Source organism: Sinocyclocheilus rhinocerous, unplaced genomic scaffold, assembly GCF_001515625.1.
Source record: "Sinocyclocheilus rhinocerous isolate Xijiao unplaced genomic scaffold, SAMN03320098_v1.1 scaffold688, whole genome shotgun sequence".
Taxonomy (NCBI): domain Eukaryota; kingdom Metazoa; phylum Chordata; class Actinopteri; order Cypriniformes; family Cyprinidae; genus Sinocyclocheilus; species Sinocyclocheilus rhinocerous.
Genome location: NW_015651641.1, coordinates 540,648 through 559,659, shown reverse-complemented (window position 1 = coordinate 559,659; position 19,012 = coordinate 540,648). Strand labels below are relative to the sequence as shown.

The 19,012-nt window shown below is 36.3% G+C and overlaps 1 protein-coding gene, 1 long non-coding RNA gene and 1 pseudogene across 2 annotated transcripts; 2 read left to right on the top strand and 1 right to left on the bottom strand.

The window, feature by feature from the left end:
- The first annotated feature begins 398 nt into the window (after window positions 1–398).
- Window positions 399–2,718, top strand: LOC107713261 (prostaglandin-H2 D-isomerase-like; annotated as a pseudogene).
- Window positions 2,719–3,117: 399 nt separating this feature from the next.
- Window positions 3,118–16,404, bottom strand: LOC107713319 (uncharacterized). The gene is made up of 3 exons (XR_001636879.1): window positions 16,360–16,404; window positions 9,516–9,520; window positions 3,118–4,828 (listed from the first exon to the last, which is right to left on the bottom strand). It is a non-coding gene; the product is annotated as an uncharacterized LOC107713319 (long non-coding RNA).
- Window positions 5,874–12,940, top strand: ambp (alpha-1-microglobulin/bikunin precursor). Its single transcript, XM_016518779.1, has 10 exons — window positions 5,874–6,035; window positions 7,926–8,068; window positions 8,174–8,250; window positions 8,339–8,455; window positions 10,307–10,408; window positions 10,493–10,539; window positions 10,886–10,961; window positions 12,262–12,429; window positions 12,497–12,673; window positions 12,792–12,940. Exons 1-10 carry the CDS (start codon window positions 5,925–5,927, stop codon window positions 12,818–12,820), a joined length of 1,047 nt encoding a protein of 348 aa, XP_016374265.1. The 5' UTR covers window positions 5,874–5,924; the 3' UTR covers window positions 12,821–12,940.
- Window positions 16,405–19,012: the final 2,608 nt, after the last annotated feature.

Here is a 19,012-nt window from a genome sequence, read left to right as displayed (position 1 = left end):
TTGATGTAGAGGTGTGTGAGGTGTGCTGCGTCACACTGAAGTCCTCTTGTCTTAAAGACTAGCTGTAAATCATGCTCTTTCAAAACAATGGCATCCAAGAATCAATATTAATAAAAAAATATATTAATTCTCTGTGGTCGCTCCTGTTTGTTTACTTTATTGTGTCTAAAATTTTGCTGCAAACCAGCAGAATTAAATTCGTAACGAAACATTTATATGACTTTGTGGGATGGAAATTGTAATATTTGTACGTTTTAAACATGGAACCTTCAATGAATGGTCTCTGTTGGATGTGTGTTCTTGCGTGTGATTGGCTGGATTGGTGAGGGGGAGGAGCTGATGTGGCTGGCAGACCCTGAACAGTCCACAATCCCTGGCTGTGTTCCTGCAACATCACCATGAAGATCGCCTTGGTGAGCATCTTTTTGCTGATGCTCCTGACTGACATCCACACCAGCGTCCAGCCGCAGAAAAACTTTGACCTTCAGAGAGTAAGAACTTTAGCCGTGTACTTTTCAACACTGAAGCTTTTTGAAAATGACCTCTAGGTTCTTTATCTGTAGGAGTGTAGCATGTTCAGTTATGGACTTGAAGCAACAAATTCAGTTTTCCACTCCTTTGCTGAGTTCAGGCTGGTGTTGTGTGAGATTTAAACTGCTGAATAATGTTAATGTGATGTTTGTTTAGGGAAGTTTGAGTTTTTCTTGTCTAGGGCTTAAATACTGACATGAACAAGCTGTTTCTCCATGTTGATTAGGGTAATGCTCTACAGGGACGGCGATTACATTAACAGTAGAGACAGAGCAGACAAACAGAGCTCAGGGCAAAGGTCACGCGCTCAGTGTTGCAACAAGGAACGGGTGATTTCTGCCCATTATGAAAAAAGACACTTTTTTTTTTTTTTTTAAAGGGAAGACAAAACATCAGTGAATAAACAGACAAATAACCTACGGTTCTATTTTTGTTTGGCCATTAGTATCAGGCTTATTATTTTTGGCTGGATTCTCTGTTGTTTTTCCAAAACATCCTTGTCTAATTATGCTTATCATCTTGAGATGTGATATCTGTTAGTGTGAGCTGGATTGTGTTTGTTCAGTTTGCAGGGAGGTGGTATCGGGTCGGTCTGGCCTATGATTCTCCAGGTTTTGTGCGGTACAGAAGCAAACTCACCATCTCTATGGGTACAGTGGAGCCGAAGGATAACGGGAACATCTACATGACCCTGTGGAGTTTAACGTGAGGGACACCCATTTTCACATATGTGACCCTGGACCACAAAACCAGTCATAAGGGTCAATTTGAGATTTATACATCATCTGAAAGCTGAATAAATAAGCTTTCCATTGATGTATGGTTTGTTAGGATAGGACAATATTTGGCTGAGATACAACTATTTGAATATCTGGAATCTGAGGGTGCAAAAAAAATCTAAAAAAAAAAAGCAATGCATGTTACTAATCAAAAATTAAGTTTTGATATATTTACGGTAAGAAATTTACAAAATATCTTCATGGAACATGATCTTTACTTAATATCCTAATGATTTTTGGCATAAAAGAAAAATTGATAATTTTGACCCATACAATGTATTTTTGGCTATTGCTACAAATATACCCGTGCTACTTAAGACTGCTTTTGTGCTCCAGGGTTACATATGATTGTTTTCAGAGGAAAAAATATTTGTATATAATACAGTAAAACAATAGAATAGAATAGAATAATACAATATTACTGCACAAGTTTTTTTTAGTTTTTTTTTTACATACAACCGGTTCAGATATATTAATATATTCAGAACAACAGCACTTTTAACTCTCGGTTAATAATGAGAAACATATTTCAGACAATTCTTTTGTTTTAGCTTTAATTCACTATGAATTTAGAATAGTTCCAAAAATATTATTATCATCCTAAAATTGTTATATATATGATATGATATTATATGATAATATTACACTGTATGATGATTCTTATCTCTCATTTGTCATAGTTAAAGTTAAGAATAGTTTCTAAAATAACTATTATATTATGTTATATGATATTATATTATATTAACACACTGTGTGTTGATTCGTCTCATTTGTCATAGTCAAAATAGTTAAGAATAATTTCTAAAATAACTATATTATATTCACACACTTGTGTGATGATTCTTGTCTCATTTGTCAGTTAAAATAATCGTTTCTAAAATAACTATATTATTATATTCGCATACTGTGTGCTGATTCTTGTCATTTGTCAGTTATAATAGTTAAGAATAGTTTCTAAAATAAATGTAGTATTATTATATTACATTATATTATTCACTCGTTGTATGAAGATTGTTGTCTCTGTTGCGTGTGATCATATGCAGTTCCTCTGGCTCTCATTCTAAGGTCTACATTTACAAGAAGACGTCTGTCCCCGGCGTATTCACCTACTACAGCACTCGTGAGTCAACATATAAGACAAATATGACTGATCTGATCAGTACTGAGAAAATGATACTACAGTTCAGTTTTTTTATTGTTACTTGAAGGCCATAGAAGGGTGAAAGATGTTACTGTGGTGGAGACAAACTACACCGAGTACACCCTGGTCCTCAAACACGAGAAGTTTAACAAGGAGATCACATAAGTGGCCCTTTATGGTGAGTCTGAGATTAACAACAGGATCGACTCAAGCTTTCTTGGAGGGCGTTTTTGTTTTGACTTTGTGAGTTGTTCTCAGTGCCTGTAATTTCACTGTGGGTCATGCTAAGAAGTTGAGGGCGGATGTGATGGAGAAGTTCAGAGCTCCATCCGGACTCCACCAGCTGCTGGTAAACCACTCAAATCACTTACACCTGCAAGTTCGACTTTATCTAGATAGTTCACCCAAAAATGTCATCATCAAAAAGTCATCATTTACTCACCCTCATGTTGTTCCAAACCAGTTTGAGTTTCTTTCTTCTGTGTTTCTTCAAAAGACGATATTTTGAAGAATGTGGGTAACCAAACAGTTTCTGGTAGCCATTGACTTCCATAGAATGTAAAGAAATAGTATGGAAGTCATTGGCTGCCATCAACTACTTGGTTACCCACATTCTTCACATTATCTTCTTTTGTGTTGAGAAAGAAATTCATACAGGTTTGAAAACGACATGAGGGTGAGTAAATGATGACAAAATTTTCATTTTTAGTTAAACTATCCCTTTAAGCCACACTTAAGATTGAATGGAGGAGGATTTGAATGATAAAGCAATACTGTTCAAAACGACAACAAAAAAAATATTTGGATAATTTTGTAGTTGTCAAACATGGCTCATGTTCATAGATAAAGTGATTGTCTACACCTGTGTTTACTCTGATAGGACATTTGAGGAGAACATTTTTTGATATTTGGTTTGATATCTAACATGGTGTGTCCGAAATTGCACACTGTCTGAGAACGTACTACATTTGAATTTGAACTTATTTCACAACCGTTAAAAGGTATGTTCTATATAGTATGAATATGGGTAGTATGAATGAAATTCGGACGATGACATGTTGTCATATGCCTTGTTGTCATTATCATGTGAACTGTCAGCGTCAGTTGCGCTGCTTTACTTCCTCTCCCGTGGCCTCATGGGATAGTAAAGTGTTCATCGACTGCACACTTCAGAATCCAGGCAAAAATAGTAGGTCATTCAGATATTTTTCGGCTGCTGTTTTCGAATACTATGAATTCAGACATACTACTTCTTTGGCATACTGTTTTTGGCATGCTATATAGTAGGGAAGTATTCAATTTGGATTCAGTGAGTGAAATTCAGTCATATTTTTAAGTGTGGCCGAAGTACTTTTTTTTTTCAGGACTATACATGGTTGGACACTCAAATAATTGCTCAAGAACAGGCAATTATCAATGTGTGACTGAACCTTTGTTCACAAACCATTTAAGTGTTTATTTATTGTCTAAAATAGTTATATTTTCATAAAAATTCTAACAAAATTTCTAATTTTTGTTTTGTCTTTTTTAGAAAACTGTCCTTGTTTAGGAAGTTAGGTAAGTGAGAGCTTCAAGTCTAGTTCGTCAATCCTTGTTTTCTCACTAATAACCTCATGACACTGCTGGAAGTTATTCATTCAGTTTGGCAACTTTGTATATTTTGTTTTATAACATTGTTTTTTACTTGTTTTGTCCTCTTTCAGTTCCCAATCACATTTAGAGCTGAAGGAAAAAAATTTTTACAATTATTTTGTGGCAGTTTGTAATATTGTAACTGATGTCATTGTCATTTGCTGTGCTTAGTTGTTATATTTAACTATAAATCTGACAAAACTGAATCAAAACACTGAAGAAGTGTGGAAATACAGAAAGAGGTATTATCATGTCTCTGATTATCTTTGCTGGCTAAAATAAAACTTTTTTTTGTTTCTGTTCATGTTGTGTGTGTGACTCACATTTGGAGTTAAGCATTAGAAATGAAAGTTAATGTGTAAATATGTGTAGAGTACATCTCTTCACTTGCGTTGAAGCTTTTCTTACAGACTCTGTGCTAACAGGAAAAATGCTAACTGCTTACTGTTTGTGACTGAAAAATCATTCTCACTGGATGCCATTTTTGTGACAGATGTTGTTTGGTAATTGTAAATAAAAATCTAATTCTAAAGGATATGGGGAGGTGTCCAAGTCACAACATCTAGCTACTGGGGTGCCTCAGGGCTCAGTTCTTTGACTTCTTCTCTTCTCTATCTACATGGCTTCACTAGTTTCTGTCATTCAGAAACATGGCTTTTCATATCACTGCTATGCTGATGACACTCAACTCTACCTCTCATTCCATCCTGATTTTCCGACAATAGCTGCTCACATCTCAGCATGTCTAACAAACATTTCTTGCAGAACCATCACTTTCGGAAACACAGAACTGCTTGTGGTTTCATCCAACCCAACACTTAATCACAATTTCTCCATCCAGCTAGGTGCATCAATGACAATTCCTTCAAGGACAGCCAGGAACCTTGGAGTTGTGATTGATGATCAGCTGAATTTCACAGACCACATTGCTACAGCTGCCCGGTCCTGCCAGATTTACCTTATACAACATTAGGAAGATCAGGTCCTTTCTATCTGAAAATGCTACACAATTCCTTATTCAAGCTCTAGTTCTGTCCAGGCTGGACAATTGCAACGCCTCCTTGGCAGGTCTTCCAGCCACTTCTATCAAACCTCTACAATTAATCCAGAATGCGGCAGTAAGATTAGTCTTTAACAAGCCGAAAAGAGTGCATGTCACACCTCTGTTCATCAACTTGCACTGAAGGCATTAATGTTTGCTTACAAAACAACCTCTGGCTCTACGCCCCTTTACCTAAATTCACTACTTCAGATGTATGTGCCCTCCAGAAGCTTGCGTTCTGCAAGTGAACGGCGCATTATAATACCATCCCAAAGAGGCACAAAATCACTTTCACAGACTTTTACCTGAAATGTTCCCTGCTGGTGGAATGACCTGCTCAACACGATCTGAGCAGCTGAGTCCTTAGCCATCTTCAAGAAATGTCTAAAGACACATCTCTTCCATCTACACTTGACCCTCCAACACCTGCTCTCTCTATTCTATTTCTATTCTATCTACTTGTTTTCTTTTTGTTTATAAAATTATTGTTTTGGAAACTTAAAACATTTATTATATAAAACAAAAAAAAAAAGCTCTTTTTAACTCTTACATACTGAATTATGGGAATATTAAATAGATTCATGCAAATATTAAATCTTCTATTTGTTTCAGCCAAAGCAAACAAGAACATAAGGCACAAACAGGAGTCAATAGGCAGATAAGGAGAACTTTGTTCTGTTTGTTTTGTTGGACTGGTTTTGGGGGTGGTATTGCACACATGGCCAGCAGGTCGATGTCCTGTGGATGATAGAGACAGTCGTGGTTCTTCAGAACTTCATTTGGATCACAGACAGTCAGAATGAAGTGTGTTGTTCTAGTGTTTCTGCTCCCGCTCCTGGGCCTCTTGCATGCTGGGCCGCTGCCCGATGAGCCCGTCCTCCAGCCCCAAGAGAACTTTGATGTGAACCGGGTAAGTTATGCTTTTTGGAAGTTTAAGAGAATGTTTGTGCATAGAGGAGACCAGGACTAGTTGTCATACTTTTTACACTTACATAGAATATTTCTATATAGTCAGTTTCTAAAAAGACACAAACACATGAAAATGCCTTGAATACAAAAAACTACTCAACATTTCCACTGTTAGCCCAGGACAAAAAAGGCATAGTTCATTTATCACTTATTGTTCTTTAGTGACAACATGTCCCAATGGTCACACTAAATGTGGTCTGTTGTCACAATGGCAACCTGCTTATTTACACTAATTTTAGAAAACAATTTTAAGATTTAAAAAAAATCTGTATTTAAAGTGTTTTATAGGCTATTTATTTACATTTTGGCAATATGTTACATTCTAATAATTATAAACTATATGGGAACAATTTTTATGAAAAAAGGCATATAAAACAAATTTACCTACAATATATACAAATGTTTTTAACGTGAAACAAATATGTGACCCTGGACCACAAAACCAGTCATAAGGGTCAATTTTTGGGTCAATTTTTTTAAATTGAGATTTATACATCATCTCAAATAATCATCTGAATAAATAAACATGTGACGACCCCGGGCTGGACTCCGCTTCGTCCACGGTGAAAGTTCCACAGCGATCCACAGCGCGAAGTTGATGTATTTCCTCAGGGACCAGCACAGATCAGCTCTAGGCATGACGAAGCGGATATCGTCCTCTTTTGGAAGGCCAACATGATCTTTACTTAATATCCTAATGATTTTTGGCATAAAAGAAAAATCAATAATTTTGACCCATGCAATGTTTTTTGACTATTGCTACAAATATACCCCAGCGACGTTATGCAAATCTTCCCACATAGTGACGTAGATATGTGGGGGCGTGTTAGAACGAGCCGTTTTAGGTAGGCGTGGCTGACTCTTAACTTTTATAAAGATTATCTCTTTGGATTTGAGACTTTAGTCTTTGCAACTTTACAGATATTCTTTATGCACCAAGAGCTTGTAACACTCCGAAAAGAAAGGAAAATTTTAAATTGCATCATATGACCCCTTTAAGACTTGGTTTCTGGTTCAGGGTCACATATGGAACAAAGCAGTTCATAAAATAGGTGTTTAAAAGATTGTATAGGCTATTTATTTGCATATTGGGGATTTTGTTTTTATATTGTAATAAACATTTTTTGAGAAAGTAGGCTATATAAAACAAAATTACATACGATATATACAATGTTTTTAATATGAAAATATGTAGCAAAACAATTCATGAAATAGGTGAAGAAAAATCATCTCTATTTAATAGGTGTTATAGGCTATTTCTTTGTATTTTAGTGTTTTTTTTATATTTTAATTGACTAAATATTTTATGAGAAAGTAGGTTATATAAAACAAGAAATTTCACAAAATATAAAAACCTTTTTAACATTAAATAAACAAAACAAATCAAGTAAATTTCAAAAAAAATAATCGTATAATAATAATAATAACTATTATAATTATAACCTAGTGTTATACAATATATTCAGCTGAAATATATATAGTTGACCCTTTTACAAACAACAAACAGACAATAAATAAATAAATAAATAAATAGTAATGTTATTCCTCCCTAGTGAATTTGATTTGTGCACATTTCAATAACTTTTCTTTGGTCTAATATGAGTGTCAATAAGGTGATATTTGCATAAAATGACTCACTGGCTGTTGTATAACAACTACTGTATGTATTGCAGTGCCCTGTTACACCACATTTTATTTTATTATTATTACCATAAATATTATTGTAATATGGCCAGTGATGTGATCTTTCTAACATGTCCACGTCCACCTGCATTTGAAATTCTAATTGACCTTATTTCTCCTAATCTGACCTCCTCGTCTCCTCTGTAAGTTCATGGGCAAATGGTATGATATTGCGATTGCGTCCACATGCCCGTGGCTCAAGCGTCATAAGGGAGACGCAGCCATTGGCTCTTTGGAGCTGGAATCCAGTGGCTCAACACAGACCATCAGCATGACCCGCATCAGCCGCAGGTACAGCACACAATTATTTCACATCCAATCAACAAAATATTGTGAAAAAAACACCCTCATACCCACAAAAACAGTTTGCAAAGGCATTGTTTGTTTATTTTGCAGACATGACAGCTGTAAGTCCATCAGTGGAGAATATCAGCTGACCAAAACACCTGGAAGATTCCATTACCACAATGCCAGTGAGTTCAGCACCACAGCTGTCAATCATACAGTTTCCTCATGTCACTTCACTGTTATTTCACCGTTTGTGTGTCTTTGCTCATGCAGAGTGGAATGCTGATGTGGACTCCTATGTGGTTCACACAAACTACGATGAGTACGCTCTGGTGGTGATGTATAAACAAAAACCAGGCGGGGAAAAAACCACATCTGTCAAACTCTACGGTAAAACATCCGTTTTCTTCTTGGACAACATTTAGGTCTTTCGTGATCTCAGCTTTGACCTCAAATCGACCAAAGCAGCATGTATTGCATACTATGTCTGGGGATTTTCAAATGCATCTGAACTACCTCTTTAGGGCTAATATTACCCACAACCCCCTGCACGTCAACGAGGAGTTTGTGATGGTTCCCTTAATAACGATGATTACTTTTTCAGTTGAAGAGAAATGGTGAGGAATGTGAGTGCTAAACTAAACTATTTAGCACTAACCGCAAGTGCTAAACGTAGAATTGAGCTAAATGCTAATGCTAACATGCAACGAAAACAGTATGCGACAAATGTGTGTGTGGTAAGACTATCTTCTATGAACTCCCATCAAATAACTTCAGATTGCTTTCTTAATGGCTACATTCATTGCATGCTTACATACTACTTAGTTGATATTTCTCTAGTCTAGAATGACTACTACACTGGCCAAAATGTGTAGTATATATGACTTAGTGCACTGTACCCCACAATGCAATGCACTCGACTTGACCTTGTATTTTAAGTATAATAAACAAAATCAAAGTGGTTGCACCTGCTCTTTTGTATTTCATTATATGGTCAAACTGTCAAATGGTAAGACAATTTTACATAAAATGAAATGCAAAATACTGTTTAATAAAAAAAACACTTAAAGGCACCATGAAATCAAAATTGAAAATTCTTATTTTTTAATGGAATACTGTAGTGTTTATTATAAATAATTTATCCGTGCACTTCATTATTTTTTTTTAATTCATGTGCCCTCTTAATCTTTAATCAAAAACGTTAACCTCCCCTCCCCCTCAAAACGACTCCTCTTCTCTTCCGGTCACGAGCTATGGCGCAAGGGCGGAGCTAGTGACGTGAGGGGTAAACGCTGGGATAAACGACAGGGGGGAAAGCTGAAGCTTCACTTTATAGCACTGACACCAGTCACGAGGGAGTACGTTACCCCTAAACATTGAAAAGATATTAGGATATTACGACAACATTACTCTTAGAAAATGGCAAACAAATTTTTTTCATTAATATTACTTAACCTGATGGAGGACGGGCTCAGTCATTCTCTCTCTCTCTCTCTCTCTCTCTCTCTCTCTCTCTCTCTCTCTCACGCCTAAGCTTCCAACGATCCAATCAATTCCCGAAGGACGAAATCAAGTCCCGCCCTCTCATTTCAGATGCCGTTTCACTCGGATATACGTCACAGTAGAAAAGAAAAGACAATCGGAACTTCCGTTTCATGCCGACTTTAAGTAATTAGTGATTTAAGTGATATTTTTAAATAACTGAATGCCATTTACATACAATGTGTGGTCATGTGACAACAGTGTGGCACACTGCTGTTTGATGAGATCATTTTTACTGTTTTGAAAAATATCGGGGTATTCAGTAAATATTATTCAGTTCTGAACACCTGTAATATAGGGAACATTCTCAGAATTTATTCTCAGAATAATAGAATGATTGTTAAATGTCTTTAGTAATGTTCTCAAAGCATTAGTACAAAAACATTATTTATACATCGTTCATGGAATGTTTTTTTTTTTTTCCTGAAACATTTTAGTTGGATGTTCATCCGTGTTACTACTTATTTCAAAATGTTTAGAGAACATTTAAAAGTAGCATTCTCATAATGTTTCAAAAAATTATAAAATGGAATGTTCCCTTATCGTTCATGTAACCAAGAAAAAAAAACGGACATTTTGAACATTCAGAGAACATTCAGCAATAACGTTTTTATAACTTAATGGGAAATGTTCCTAGATCATGTGGTTATCAGGGTTTGTATTTGTGAGCATTGAGGAACCGTTATTCTCACCCTGTAGGACGTACTATGCAGCTGCGGCCCACTCTCATCGAAGACTTCAAGACTCTGGTGGCTGAGCAGGGAATGAGTGAAGACACTATAATTATCAAAAAGAACAAAGGTATCCTCAGGACACAAACCAGTGCCAAACACGCCTTTTATTCGGACCCGATGTGATTATTCTTGGCTCTCCTTCTCTCTTCAGGTGAATGTGTTCCAGGTGAGCAGGTCACACCAGAGCCACAGATCCAGGTGAAGACCTCACCATCACTGCAGCGCACACACACAAGAAACTAAACCCATAAACAACGGACATTTTCATTTTAGCTTAAAATAGTAGTTACTCTTAGTGCGATTCTTCAACCAAAAATACAAATCTGATCATCATTTACTCACCCTCATGTCGTTCCAAACCTGTATTTTGCCGAACATAAAAGCTGAATATTTGAATCGTTTAAAGTCTGCTGAATCCATACAAAGAGACAAACAACACCTGAGGGTGAATAAATAATGACAGACTCGTCATATCTGACTGAATTATTCATGTAAGTGATTGAAGCGTCATTAATAATCTTGTCATGTGATTCGATCTCAATAGAGGGCGAGGAGGAATGTGGTCCTGCCGGCTCCTGAGGAGGGATCCGGTGACGATATGCCCATATTTAGAGGACCTGGTGAGTAACAGTGCCACTTATGTGCTGCTTTCATATATATATATATATATTAGTGCTGTCAAATGATTAATCGCGATTAATCGCATTCAAAATAAACGTTTTTGATTACATTATAATCTTCATGTGTACTGTGTATATTTATTATGTATATATAAATACACACAGATACAGCACTAATATATATATATATATATATATATATATATATATATATATGAGTATCATATGAGGGTAGCTGACAAATTTTTAACTAATGTGTAAGTGTATATTTAGCTGATGTTTTTATTTTTTGTAGATTTTGTGATTGGTTGGTAACCATTTAATTTAATTAATATTTTTTTAAATGTGCAGATATGTCACAGAATTACTGAGGTCATAAATCATGATTGATACATTATACATTACCGTTCAAAGATTTGAGTTCAGTAAGATTTTTTGATGATTTTTTTAAAAGCTACATTTTTTTTTATTAGAAATGCAGTAAAAAATCATAATATTGTGAAATATTATCGCAATTTCAATTTTAACTGAATATTACGATTACGGTTTCATTGACTTGGTGCTCAAAGAAACATTTATTATTATTATCAATGTTGAAAATTGCTTAATTATTGCTTAATATTTTTGTGGAAACCATGATACTTTTTTAAAGGATTCCTTGATGAATAAAACGTTTAAAATAACATTTATTTGAAATAGAAATCTTTAGTAGCATTTTAAATGTTTTTTTACTATCACTATTGATCAGTTTAATGCTTCCTTACTGGAAAAATTTTATTAATTTCTTCTTTTTTTTTTAATCCCCAAATAATGACCCCAAATTTTTTAAACAGTAGTGTGTCTTACATGATTTTTTAAATAATAATACATTATTATTTAATTGTGTGAAAAAAGAGGGCAGAGAATGGAATGATAAATAAATAAATAAAAATTTTGTAAAAAATTGTTGCTTCGATATTAGAGATTATTCTAGTAATAATCTTCTAGAGTTATAATAAATTATAATATATACTATTATGTAAAAATTATCATAATTAGTCAAGTCACCTTTATTTGTATAGCGCTTTATACAATACTGGTTGTGTCAAAACAGCTTTACAGTCAAACAGGAAAATAGTTCGTCAATGATTCAAGAAGACAATAACAGAGTCACTTTTCAGTCAGTTCATTGATGATTCAGTGATGTCATCATCCAGTTCAGTTCTCCTCCAATAGTGTCTGTGCAATCAGTCAAGCGTTAAATAGAGTTAAATATTGCTTTGATATTATAATAAAATGACCTGTGTGTGCGTGTGTGTAGAAGCGTGTAAGTCCCAGCCAGATTCAGGTCCATGTTTCGGGATGTTGCAGCGCTACCATTACAACTCATCCATCATGGCCTGTCAGATGTTCACCTATGGAGGCTGCATGGGGAACCAGAACAACTTTGGGACTGAAAAGGAGTGTCTGCAGAGCTGCCGCACTGAGGGTGGGTGTGTGTGTGTGTGTGTATGTGTGTGTGGTTTTATTATACACACATGTATTTTGTCCCTCAGCCGCCTGCAGGTTGCCCATGGATGCTGGTCCTTGTAAAGTGTTCACAGACCTGTGGGCCTTCGACTCTGCCGCTGGAAAGTGTGTGTCTTTCAAATATGGAGGCTGCAAGGGTAATGGCAATAAATTCTACAGCCAGAAGGAGTGTGAGGAGTACTGCGGCGTTATGATGAGAAATGGTGGGACACACACATTACACCAGAAAATAGCAGATTTTTTTCATTAATGTCATTCATATTATTATCAAAATTGTAAGGAGAATTGTGACGCTTGTGTCGTTTTGTTATGGATTTGCAGGAGATGACGAGTTTCTCACAGTGAACTGAGTATGGTGTGAATGAAAATGAAGCGTGACTTTGTTTCAAACAGAAAAGTGCAACATGGATCAGTTTCCAACAGGCATTAACTTCAACATTAACACAATAAATAAAGACCTGTCCAATGTACTGGTTGTGCACTTCATTTTCCATTTTACTGTGCTGCTGTATGGGACTTTTTATTATTTTATTTTATTTTTTTATTTTATTGTTCTGTTTTCCTTCACTTTAAAAATAAATCTCAGTAAAATTACTATTATTTAAAAATATTTCATTTTATTTTATTATTTTTAGTTTTCTTTTGCTTTCTTTAACAATAAAAATCAGTAAAAAATAAAACACATTTTAGTTTATTTTATTTTACTTTTCGTATTATTTTATTTTCCAGTAAAATTAATTGTAAAATTTCATTTCATTTTGTTGTCCAGTGTGACATTTTACACTGGACATTTTACTTTTACTTGTTTTATTTGACTTTCTTTTATTCTAATATTACATTTTATTGTTTTGTTTTCTTTTGCTTTCTTTAAAAATAAAATTCAGTAAAAAAAAAAAAATACAATATACAGTAATATAAAATAAAATAACATTTCTTTTTTAATTTCTTTAAAAATACATTTCAATAAAAATAAAACACATTTTATTTATTTTTATTTTATTTTCCAGTAAAATCATTATTTCATTTTGTTTTCCAACATGAATAAAACAATTTTACACATTTTCCTTTATTTTATTTTGCTTTATTTTACATTTTATTTATTTATATAAACATTTTATTCACTTTTATTTTATTTTGCAGTAAAAATTATTTCATTTTATTTGATTCTTGGGATGCCAAGATTTTTTTCTTTTCACTGGACATTTTACAATTGCCCCCGGTCTCCTACTGACAGTGGCCAGGAGAGGTCAGTGTTGTCTACTGACGGAGATCTTCTTACCAGCTCTAGTCTTTGGAATTGTGTGAAACTGCCTGCTCAACTGATTTCACTGCTGATCTGTGACCAGTTTTAGCGTCCTTGTTATAATACCAAAGCAATATGACGCTGATCCTGCATGCAGGCAAAAACAGTCCATTCTGAGCAAAGTGCCCAGTAGCCCAGCCAGGCTTCCTGCCCGCTGTTTCTCAGAATTCACGGCTGGTGATGTTGCTGGGAGAATGCTGGGAATATCCGGAGAGGAAAAAGGAACTGACGGCTTTCAGTGACCTTCCTGCCAGGGCCACATCACCTGCTCACACACAGCCTCACACAGACACAACCGCTCTACAGCCCGAGACAAGCATCCGCAGCGCCTCCAAACACTATTCGGACACTTAATGCCTGCCTAAAACGTTTGAATTTCATTGCATTTGCTACAAAATATCAAACCAAGTCTGTGCTCAAATGGTAGGCTACTCAAGCTTTTCTCAGAAAATATTTTACTTTTATGAGCCATTTTTGCTGCTACTTTTAGTTGATTTTAGTGGATGTATGAAGTCCGTTCCCTCACGTTCATGCAGGTGTGCTAACAGAGGAACCACAGGTGCAGTTACATTAACGTTTGACAACTACAAAAGTGTCCATAGCATTAATACAATGAAACCGCACAAGACGTGTCTCATATAAACACACACAAACGTCCGCATTTACAAACGCATGCTGCAGCAAACACAAACCCACGAAACTACATCACACTCATAAATTACACCAACTCACACATTTTCAGTTTCACACACATAGGCTACAATGCAGAATCTGAACTTCCTCAGACATCACACACATTTGTTACACGGGCGTTCACACAAAAACCGTGAGAAAATGCAAAATTGCATGTTAGCGGTTAGACAGAATATCATCACTACCGGTTTATTTCAAACCCACATCCATCTACTGTATAGAAAGATGCATACAAATGATATGATTAGTGAGTTATATTAAGAAAATCACTCATACTCATTGGGATCTCAACTTTTTAACGTCAAGTTCTGCACTTTTTGTACAATAGACGTGAACAAAAAACTTCAAATCCTGCAGCTTGTTGTGAAGCGATGTGCTATTACTTTTACCACCCAGGGGCCGCTTGCATAAACTGTTTAAACTAGTCTTTAAAAGTTAGCCATCCAATAGTTTTTTTCCCAAGACTTGTCATAACATTTATGAAAAGGTAGATTGGCCAAACTGATTACCTCTTGGCTAACTGCTAGTTGGTAAAACTAGTTCTTAAGACTCATGATCCGTCCCAATTCGCCTACTTCTACTATGCCCTAAAAGTATGTACTCTTTTTGTGAAACAAAGTACATACTTTTGAGTATGTAGCAGAAGAGTAGACAAATTGGGACTTTGTCATAATTAGGTCTTTAACAAACCCCTCTGTTGCTTAGTTACGTCTATTCTGTTACCATTTAAACTGCCCTGTCAATCATCTTGTCACAGTTATCCTTCACATTTCAATTCATTTAATTTCCTACCGTGTTGGAGAGAAATGAAGAGGCAAGCTGATCTGCCAATCCCCCCTTATGTGTTTGCATAATGATGTATTTATCAGTTAATGACCAAACTTATTTTTCACAGTTCACAGATGAAATATGACGTGGATAACATTAAATAATTATTTTTTCATCAGGTTAGATATTGATTAATAATTAGTCAGCAAAAAACCAAACCAGTCCATTTTAGGACATTAGGACTTTAGGACGGATAGTATGCGAATTGGGACGCAGCATCGGTCTTATCATAGTGACTGTTTATGCAACTGGCCCATGAACACCTTAGCAACTGCATAGCAACACCCTGGAAATCAACCAGAACAACTTAAAGGTGCTTTATGTATTTTTGACTGTACTAAAGCATGAAATACCATAATACATTTGCAGACATTTAGGAAACATGCTGAGTTTACATACTTGTTTCTCTGAAAAACAGTATAGCCAGTTATTCTACATTGAAATGTGCGTTCTGTGTCGGAACGACTGTTTTTGTTTTGATCTGTGTGATTTCACCCAATGCCAATTTACCCAATAGTATTTCGACACCCCTGTTTGCCAGTTGGCAGAAAGCACAGCGTATTGAACTAGTTATGTTCAACCAAGTCTCTGCCTTTCTCACACAGAACAACCTCCTGGACAGCAACCAATCTGGCTTCAGAAGTGGACATTCGACCGAGACTGCCTTGCTTTCAGTTGTTGAAGCCCTAAGACTGGCAAGAGCGGCTTCCAAATCTTCTATACTTATATTGCTGGATCTGTCCGCTGCTTTCGATACAGTGAACCACCAGATTCTCCTGTCAACCCTGTTGGAAAATGGCATCTCAGATGGTTTGAGTCTTACCTCTCAGATAGGTCCTTCAAGGTATCTTGGAGAGGTGAGGTGTCCAAGTCACAACATCTAGCTACTGGGGTGCCTCAGGGCTCTGTTCTTGGACCACTCCTCTGTCTACATGGCATCACTAGGTTCTGTCATTCAGAAACATGGCTTTTCATATCACTGCTATGCTGATGTGACACTCAACTCTACCTCTCATTCCATCCTGATGATCCGACGATACCTGATCACATCTCAGCTTGTCTAACAGACATTTCTTGTTGGATGATGTACCATCACCTTCAACTCAACCTGGCTAAGACAGAACTGCTTGTGGTTTCAACAAACCCATCACTATATCAAAATTTCACCATCCAGTTAGGCTCATCAGCCATAACTCCTTCAAAAACAACTAGAAACCTTGGAGTTGTGATGGATGATAAGCTGAATTTCTAAGAGCACATTGCTAAAACTGCCCGGTCCTGCAGACTTGCTTTATACAACATATATATGTGTGTGTGTGTGTGTGTGTGTGTATGGGGGGGGGAGGGGTTTGAGGGTTGTCCCCCCTAAAAATATGATTAAAAACTAGGCTGTGTATTGTAAATAACATTATATACTTTAATATATAGGCCTATGTCCTCTTCATGCAACTTACAAGGAACTACTTCTTCTTTTTTCTTGGCTTTTGCAACTTGTAATTATTGCATATCGCCACCTACTGTACAGGAGTGTGTAGAGGGACTTGGCAGATACTTTACTTAGGAAAAATAAATAAAAAAATTGAAAAATACAAATAATAATAAAAAATAACCCAAAGGGTTACCTTTTCGTAACTAAATTCTTCTTATTAATCCTGTATTTTCAAGAAATATAAACAAAGCTTTGAATCTATTTCTTTCCATCCCTTGTTCTCTAATTGTTGTGCACATACATCTTCTGATGCCGCTAGACACATCATCAGTGATGTTCCTGGAATCCTCGGGTGTTTCGGGTCTTTCAACATCATACACCCTCCTCCAGGTGACCCAGCTGGGGCTGATCAGACCCCAGCTTGTGTCCAGCTGGCTGGCTACTTAGTACTCCATGGCTCTCCTCTTTTTAGCCATAGCCACCTTGAAGCACTCTCTGCTGATTCTGTGGTGCTGCGTATAGCTACCCTCCTGCTCGCTCCCTCAATGCCCAGCTCTCTGTAGGCTCTGGCCAAGGAACGTGCTGCAAACCCCCTACATCCAACTTCAACTGGGATGCACCTCGCTCTCTATCCTGCCTGCTTGCAGTCGCTGACGAGTCCTTCATACTTGGAGAGCTTCCTTTCAAAAGCTTCTTCCAAGCGATCTTCCCAAGGGACGGTCAGTTCCAGCAGCACAACTTGTTTTGTGGATTCCGATACAAGGATGATGTCTGGTCGCAGAGTGGTAACTACAATATGACTAGGGAACTTCAGCTGTTTTTCTAGGTCCACTAGCAGTTGCCAGTCCCTTGCAGAGGCCAGTATGCCTGCAGATTTCCTCTTCGTTGAAGTAGGCTGCTCTCCAGCTCTGACGAAGTTAATTCTCTGCTTGGAGGGTCGGGACCGCTTTGCCCTTTCAACTCCAGTCTTTTTGTTTCTAAATTCTTCTTATTAATCCTGTATTTTCAAGAAATATAAACAAAACTTTGAATCTATTTCTTTCCATCCCTTGTTCTCTAAGAATATCTTCAATTTTATTTTCTTCATCCATTTCCTGCCATTTCTGCCTGTATTCATGGTATTTATTGCATTTAAACAAGACATGTTCTACATCTTCCTTGGTTTGACATCTTGTACATGATCCATTACTCTTCCCTATTATCTGCAATGTATAATTCAATCCAGTATGACCTAATCTCAGCCTTGAGTATACTACTACTTATCGCCTGTTTGCCATATTTATCCTTTTTCCTCCTACTTTTGCTTGGTTTATGTGATTACAAGGAACTAAAGAAACACTAGGGCTATATATAGTGCCTAACAAGCTTAACAAGATAACACGACAGGGGAGACTAATAAAGGGGAACCAATGAACAAACGGACAACAAACTGACTACAAACATCACGGGAGACAGGAAGTGATATAAAAGTCCAAGACAAGGCACAGAGAACATGTAACAAAAAATTCTAAAACCAAAATAAAACTGAACACCTCAAAATTGCAAAAAGAAAAAACAATATCCTTCAAAAAGGTTTCTTCAGTATAACGGAAAATTAAAATAATGTTAAGCAAAATGAAAAAGTCAAAGCCTTCTTGCACTGGATGTGCTGGTTTCAGCCTCATTGCCTGCTGCAGTCATGTCCTTATCTCATATTTAAAACACCTGTGATTCACGACCACTTGCTAAGGAACTCGCATTCATGTAAAGTAGCCTTGTTGACAAGTTTGGGTGAGTAAGGGCAAAACGCACAAGATATTGTACTTTCAGTGCCCTGTAGTTGTCGATATCACTTCTTTTGTAGCAGAAATAAACAGCAGCAGAAAAAGCTAGGGTGCCATGCAAAATGTAATGGGTAATTGCAAAACTCATTAAAAATGTAGTGTAGTAAAGATATAGATATTTATTCAAAAATGTAGTGAAATAAGGAGCAAAAGTTGCTAATATATTTGTTAATCAGTAAAACGACAGAATATCCCAAAAGATACTCAATACAGTAATTAATTTCATTTACTCAAATACTTTACACCTCTGTGAGTGTGGAGTAAACTCTGTGAGTTTACTAGAGTCTGAGGAGGAGGGGGCAGAAGAAACAACTCTCTCCAATATTTTGAATTTGGACTACAGTACCCATTTCAACCACTAGTTTTGATATTACATACAATGCCTTTAAAGCAGGGGTGTCAAACTCAATTCCGGTAGGGCCACAGCCCTGCAGAGTTTAGCTCCAACCCTAATTAAACACACCTG

What these genes read in the sequence shown, in the direction of transcription:
- ambp (XM_016518779.1), top strand. Translation starts at nt 5,925, where the DNA reads ATGAAGTGTGTTGTTCTAGTGTTTCTGCTCCCGCTCCTGGGCCTCTTG. An exon ending in ATTCCATTACCACAATGCCA is followed by an intron (nt 8,251 to 8,338) that starts GTGAGTTCAGCA and finishes TTGCTCATGCAG; the next exon opens with AGTGGAATGCTGATGTGGAC. An exon ending in CACCAGAGCCACAGATCCAG is followed by an intron (nt 10,540 to 10,885) that starts GTGAAGACCTCA and finishes CGATCTCAATAG; the next exon opens with AGGGCGAGGAGGAATGTGGT.